This window comes from Rhodnius prolixus, unplaced genomic scaffold (assembly GCF_049639745.1).
Source record: "Rhodnius prolixus isolate KJV_2025 unplaced genomic scaffold, Rpr scaffold_5, whole genome shotgun sequence".
In the NCBI taxonomy this organism is placed as follows: Eukaryota; Metazoa; Arthropoda; class Insecta; order Hemiptera; family Reduviidae; genus Rhodnius; species Rhodnius prolixus.
The window spans coordinates 34,529,152-34,536,311 of NW_027411624.1; the positions used below are offsets into that span (position 1 = coordinate 34,529,152).

Consider the following 7,160-nt stretch of genomic DNA (forward strand, 5'->3'; position numbering starts at 1 on the left):
TTTAAATTAACGTATTTCGTTTCTTAATGTAGCAACTTAAAAAAGAGAGTGAGAAAAAATGAACCTCTTAGGCAGAGGATTAACGAAATGCTTTACCAAAATAAAATTTAGAGATTCAAAAGTGTGGTTAACTAAGAAACAGCTTAACAATTTTTTTTTTAAACTACTTTTTATGTAGGAAGTTAATTTTATTCATGAGATTCTCATTAAGATGAAACCCTACATTAAAATTTTTATGAATTAATAAATTTAGAACATTTAGCTTCTTTTAATATTAAAGTCAATTTTATTAGTTAAATACTTAAGTTTTATTATTGTTGAATTGTTATTTTATTATTGTTGAATTTTAGGATGGTCAGAATACAAAGTAAAATAATAAGGGCGATGAACATTATCGAATTCTTTACTACGAGGGACTTTATCTTCACAAACGAAAACACAATGGAGTTAATAAATCATCTAAAACCAGTGGATCAAATTGAATTTGACTTCGATGTGAGAAAAATTAACTGGCATACTTATATCAAGTCTTACGTTGTAGGAATGAGAAATTATATTTTAAAGGAGGATCCTAGTACATTACCTGAAGCTAGAGCTAATTTAAAAAGGTATTTTTTTCTTTTAATTAAACTTGTATTATTAGCAATTTGATATACCTGTAAAAGGGTAAAAGCCCGTGGTACCAATAAAAGAAAAATATACTGATAATATAAATACAAGATAATAAATCAAACAAAAACAGCATGAAGAAATTTTATTATCCTCCTTAGCATTATTGGATGTTCATCCCTAATTATTACTTTCCTAAAAGAGGGAATTCCAGCCCTGAAACATAAATCAGTTGTATAACTCAGTTCTGAGTGACGGTATCCTCAATTACTCTGCGCCATTCATGTTTCACTGATAAGACTGATCCCCAGTTGCAGATTCCAAGCCCGTGTACACAAATAACATAAAAATATATTAAGTACCAAATAGCATATTTAGTTGAAGGCTAAATTTATTCAAACGGCGTGGTTTGCAACGCCAAGCCATCGCAATTTTGGGTCAACCCACTCTTTTTGTTTCGTGCAGACGCACCTCTGCCTCCCTTTTTAGATCTCATTCCTGAAACTTGCTTAGCCCACCAAAGACTTTTCAGTTCCATAATATATTTTATGTTCCGAAATAGCTCAAATAAGTCTGGGTTCTTTGGAGTCTTCGTTCCTTTCTACGATGTACTGGGTCATAAATTAATCGAAAGTTCTTTCTTTCGAAAATTAAAGGTCTCTCTGTCTCTCTCTTTCCCTTATTTTTCTTCGAAATCGAAGGTTTGGCATCGGAGGGTTTAGGAAATCAGTGGGCGAATTAAGGTCTTGCAAATCCTATAATTTCTGTGTTTTGGTATAAGACGACTTCCCAGACTTTTTCAGCATCAAGTTGAACGAAATGCTGGTTAAAGTATCATCCTGCCTCTCTCATTTCTTTGATACGAAGTCTTCAGACAGTCTGAACTCAGAAGACCTTCATCTTAGCCTTTACGAATTAATTAGCAATGAATTAATTTTCTTAGAAGATTAGGGTTTTCATTGCTCCGTAAAGCTCCTCCCAGTTGATGCAAGCACTGTCTAGAAGTAGACAAATAGGAGATTGTAAGTTTAAATCGTATGCTCTCTTAACTTTTCAAGGAACGTCCGTAGAGCAAATATTTGTTACTTGGAAGAAGGGCCTAACTTATCACTAATAATACGATTGTTAATGTGCAATCCATGTAATGGTACTGGTGATTATGCATCTCTAGGGGAAGACAGGAAGTAATGCATAAGCCCGGAATTTGTAGCGCAGGGAAAATAATAAACAAGGTTGTTTCAAAAGTTTTTCAGTGGCGCTTGGAGACCGCTCTTTTAATTAGTCATATTTTCAGCTCTTGACGAGCTTTCAGTGGTTTAGAATTGCATTATCAACCTCTAATACTTTGAAATTTTTAACTTGAACATAGCGTATTTGAAAAACGTCCTACTCTTAGATGTGTTTCGATTTCAAGCCAGTCTTGAATCAGATGCAAAAGAGTATGTAGCCTGCCGCCTTTTGAAACTTAGAACGAACGGTTTACAAATGAGAACAGGGAAATCTTCATGTTTGTCCTGTTCAATTGAGCAGCAAACTCCAGCGTGAATATCATTCAAAAGTGAATGGTTAAATACAAAAAATAGCAGCTGAGTTAGGCTTTAGCGTACCTTCAATGGTATGCGGGTAGTAAAGATCCACCCACTTTTCTATAATGTTTTATCTTTTATTAATAAAATTAATTTCTTCTTCAGTATTTTTTTTTTTTTCTTAGTCTAGTTATAATATTAAATTTTGTTGCAGAATGTATATATTACATCGTTGTACCCAACTATTGTTCATATTCCTCACATGCTGGTTACTGCTATTCAGGATAAAATTCATAAGAAAGGCCACGCATCAAACACTGTCATTTCTCTTCCAATCGACAAGTTCACTTCTTCGAAAAACAATTGCTTTTGAAGATTAAATTTAGTTATAAATTTGTTGTTCTATATTTCTTTTAAATTAATTTTGTTGTTGTTTTTCTTTACTAGTAATTAAGAAAATGTGTATCGAACTTAACAGAAGTTGAGATTTGTGGAAGAAAGTTACTAAGGGAAGTATAAAGCAAAAACAATTATTTCTATTATTTTACAGCAATTGAGTTTGTGGCTTTTATTACTTAAATAAGAAATCAATGATGACATTCTGATAGAGATATATTTATATACGTGAGCGATAATTGAAAAATTATTCATTAACAAGCCCTGAAATTGTCCTTAAGAAAAAAGATGGAATAAATGGCTGTGGAATTTTTGTTAACTCAATTCTTTTAATCTGTACATAAATATGACAGCCACAACAGTGTCTAGTCATTTTGCATGCTAACTTTATAACTAATTAAATAAAAGCTAAATTATATAAGTTTAGTGAAAATCTAAGAATTTAGCAAGATTAATGTTTTTAATCAGTTTATTAATATATACATATATACATGCTTAGCTTGTAAGGATAAAGATCCTTTCCGTAATAAGTGTTTTATTTAAAATATGCTCTTATATACTTTTATTATCATCTGATTTAATGTTGCCCAAAAGCAGTATTTTTGTATTAAAATATTTGGAACACTGTTAAAAATTAGTGCAATATTCACCTTAGTACAGGATTCGATTTCAAATTTTCGAGATGGGTTTTCAACATTATACTCGCTTTGACGAGATATACTATGGTAAAACGTATATTAGGTCTTGTTTTTTTGTGACTTCTTCCCAGAAAAATGGATTTTTTTGAGGTTTTCCAAGGAACTGAAGTCTTAATATTTCCTAAATTTCCTACGCCATTAGCAGTAAGTATTAAAACTGTCAGGTAGGACATGTATAAGGGTTGTACTATATAATATCTAAACATAAAAATATTGTTAGAATTTCAGTTTTGTAGTAGGCGGGCGGCTTTACCAACTGTAATAATGATTATTCGTTGATTGCAGAAAGGGCTCGACCAAAATGATTGTAAATAAAACTTATTACTACCTAGCTTTTAATATAAACCGTAGGCTTAGCGTGAGTAATCGGAGCAACTAATTGATGATGCAGCTATTCATCAGAAATAAAACTATCCTATCTTCTAGCAGTAGTTTTGGCAAGATCATCTATTCTTGCCCAAAGAACTTGAATGTCAAAGGACATCGTCATATTTACGCAGAGAACAATATTGCTTCTCTCTTAAAAATCATTATCTTGAAGATTGTTATAATTTGAACAGAAATGTTCACCCTGTCTCTTTGAGGTAAACGAGATATCTAGACTGAGCTACTATTTTGTCTTGTCCGTGAAAGAGGGATAAAGGTTGCTCATCTAAGCAGACCTAAAATTATGAGAAGACTAGTTCCAATATCTTTGATTTTTCGCTTACACTATTTAATAATTACATTATTTTATTATTACTATTATTTGACATCTAAAGTCATTAGCGTCTTAAGCCTTAGCAATGCCCTGCCTGTCTCCAGGCAGGGTTCTATTCTCGCAGACTACAGTGTCAATTACTGAATAGAGAGCTGTAGAGACTTAGAAATAGATACTCCGAATAGTTCCTCCCAAAAGTGCGCTTTCATTACAGACTGAAGTTCCAACTTACCCCTCTAAGATTTAGCCGACTCTAAAGGAAATTTCTTTAGCTCAGATTATTATCTTCAAGCCCAAAATTTCTATTTATATATTTTTAATCTGTTTATTGATTTATCGTATTTGAAAAAAAAAAAATGCAATTTCCATTGCACATTATTAAGACTGTCAAATAATTCGATGAGATAGGCCAGACAGACAATGATGCAATTACCAAGATTACCCCTAGGCCACTTCCTTTTCAGCATTCTAGCGTTCTTAAGTATGTTGGAACGTCTAGATTTTCTTTGAGAGAACGTTGTATTGTGGTCTGGTTGTAGAAACATTATTTTAAATTAACTTACGAGGATATTAATGTTTGTCTTCAATTCTTTATAAGCAAGTCAGATAGTTCCATAATTTCGTTCTTATCATACCACATTACCAACATGCTTTTATCCAAATCAAAATAAAATCAACCTTTTTTGTCAATTTTAAGCTTTAAAATTAGATCTTCTATTCTAAATGTGTACAAATTTAAGCTCTTTATTAATTAGTAGTCGATGAATCAGTAAATCATAAACAGTATTAACTTAATAAATCTATACTATATTTTCGTTTATTAAACAACATACAAAATCTTAGAAAAATTTCCACGCAAAAAAAGCTCAATTTTTTAATTCCTTTTTTTATACTAGAAAAGTACCAAATAGTGCTTCCAAGAAAACTTCTTTTATCTCTTTCTTGTGTTTCTTACAATATTTATTACAATATTTGTATTTACTTTCCACCTACCTATCTAAAAATGTTTTTTGTTGTTAAATCCTTTATATAATACTGAATACATTTGAATTTGATCGTTACTAATTATATACAAATAGAATTCTCGTTTTATCATTATTAGGTATAAAAAAAATTTACATGAAGCAGGAAGCCGACACCGGGTAGTTATTCGTCAAGTACAAAAGTTTGTATATTATTTTTAAATATAAAAAAAACATTAATACAAATGTTATTTTTTTTAAATATATATGTATAATATATTACAAATTTTTATAAAGTCTAAAAAAAATAAAAATAAAAAATTCACTTACCCAAAAACTGTTTACAAATTTAAGAGAAAACAAAAAAGATTTGAAGGTGATATAAATTTTAATGTGCTTCAACTAAAAAAATATATAAAATATAATAAATAAATACAGGAGTTGTGTAATAAAAAGTGTATATAGTTACAAATATACATAAATTATTTCTTTATATTTAAAGGGAGGAGATAAATTAAGAGAGGAAAGCGTGTGCTGACGAATTTGAGAAAATTAAATTAAAAACAGAAATATTTAACAAGATAAATTATTGCAAAAGTGCTTTAATTTCCGCTTTGTCTGCCGAATCCACGTAGCTTGTTCCGTCTGGTGCAGTTCCTTCCTTATCCGCACCCTAAAAAAAAAAAATCATCATTTTCTTAAGTTAAAACAGAAATATTCAAAACAATTCAGAGGAAAGGGTTTAATTCAGTTAGTAGCGCAATGGATTAGTAAAACGGAGATCTCGAGCTCAAAAATCCAAGCTAGCTAATCTTTAATTTTTTCATTCCAGAAGCCTCTTTAGTTCTTTGTCACTGATTTCTTTAACTAAAATATGTAATAATAATTCAATTTAGGGAAGGGATTAGCTATGAGGTTAGCATACTGGACTCCCACGCGGAGGTCTCGGGTTCGAATCCAGCTGCTGACCCTTAGATTTTCTCTTCCTAGGAGCTTCTTACAGCTCACTGTCCGGTGATGGACAGTGTTGTCTGTAACGAGAGAACACTGTCCGGAGGCCGGCAGTGCACTGGAAAAAGCTCCGGGCGCCAATAACCAGATGTTGACGCGCCTTAAATAAAAAAAAAAAAAATACAATTTAGAAATTAGGCAATAGATCTATCAAGAAATAATTTTTTTTTTTTAATCCTTGTACATGCAAATATCTAGTTATCAAGTACAGCTGTTCGTTACAACTTAAAGAAAGGTACTATTTTACTGAAGAACGAACGCTAAACTATCAGGGCGATATATAATAGCACAGAAACAATAGAAAAATCACATTTAATTATTACCATTTAGAAGACGTTTATTTTGAAGAAAAATAATTGTTCTTGAGAAATGCTCTTATCAGCCAGATAACAATACAATTCTTTGTCGGTTATAAAGGCATTTTTGTATTGTGCAATTATGCAAACACACGTTTAGTTATCATCAACAAGGGAAATTAACATATAATAATGCAAAACTCTGCTTACTTTGTCGAGTAAAGTTCTAACGCAAACAGTATGGCCTTCCCATATCGCTGCTAGAAGTGCACTTATTCCATGTTTATCTTTGGCCTTAACATACAAAAAATGCAATATGTGAAAAAGGTACATAAAAAACCTGTTCATCACATTATTAAGAAAAGACGTACATTTATATCGGCTCCTTTCGATACTAAGTATTCAATAACATCTTTTTGGCCATAATCTGCTGCATAATGTAGTGGTGGCCTACCATCAATGTCCTTGTTAATATCTATTTCCTTGAACAAATTAAAGTAATAATATTTAAATTAATGTCAAGCTTACTTTGTGCTTTCACTAAAGAAATAATTCTAGCAAGGACGTTTCCATTTTCCAAATATGGCTAGAAAGCTTTGTAACACTTAACAGTAACCACATTAATAACAACTTTTATGACTTATAGACTTACTTATACATATGAAAGTATTAATCAAATATAATAAAAAAATTTATTCTTATCATAAAAACAGCGATAAATGAACTAACCTTGTTCTCAACAAATGCTTTAACAATTTCGAGGTCACCATTTTTAATACCCCACACTAATTCACTCATTTGGAATGATTAACTTATTATCTATTCAGTAGTAAAATACGTATAAGTTTTATTAAAAAAATTAAATATTTACTAAATAATAAATAGTAAAATACTAGACAAACGTTGAACGGCAAAAAAAAACCTTACTACTAAACTACCAACCGGTTGGAAATACAAATAAT

The 7,160-nt window shown here is 30.8% G+C and overlaps 2 protein-coding genes across 8 annotated transcripts in view; one reads left to right on the plus strand and one right to left on the minus strand.

The window, feature by feature from the left end:
- The window catches only part of LOC141458457 (putative fatty acyl-CoA reductase CG5065), a 36,564-nt gene extending 31,499 nt beyond the window's left edge, over window positions 1-5,065 (plus strand). For all 7 annotated transcript variants that reach the window (XM_074136443.1, XM_074136442.1, XM_074136449.1 and 4 more), the window contains 2 exons: window positions 351-608; window positions 2,350-5,065. In XM_074136443.1, coding sequence (XP_073992544.1) covers window positions 351-608; window positions 2,350-2,515 — 424 coding nt within the window. In that variant the 3' untranslated portion in view covers window positions 2,516-5,065. The remainder of the gene's footprint in view (window positions 1-350; window positions 609-2,349) is intronic.
- Window positions 4,716-7,151, minus strand: LOC141458458 (myotrophin). Its single transcript, XM_074136451.1, has 4 exons — window positions 6,928-7,151; window positions 6,570-6,680; window positions 6,409-6,492; window positions 4,716-5,564 (listed from the first exon to the last, which is right to left on the minus strand). Exons 1-4 carry the CDS (start codon window positions 6,994-6,996, stop codon window positions 5,478-5,480), a joined length of 351 nt encoding a protein of 116 aa, XP_073992552.1. The 5' UTR covers window positions 6,997-7,151; the 3' UTR covers window positions 4,716-5,477.
- Window positions 7,152-7,160: the final 9 nt, after the last annotated feature.

Coding starts and splice junctions, on each gene's coding strand:
- LOC141458458 (XM_074136451.1), bottom strand. CDS start 6,996: ATGAGTGAATTAGTGTGGGGTATTAAAAATGGTGACCTCGAAATTGTT. Junction 6,681..6,927: donor AAGCATTTGTTGAGAACAAG/GTTAGTTCATTT, acceptor AATTTGTTCAAG/GAAATAGATATTAACAAGGA. Junction 5,565..6,408: donor TTAGAACTTTACTCGACAAA/GTAAGCAGAGTT, acceptor TTTTTTTTTTAG/GGTGCGGATAAGGAAGGAAC.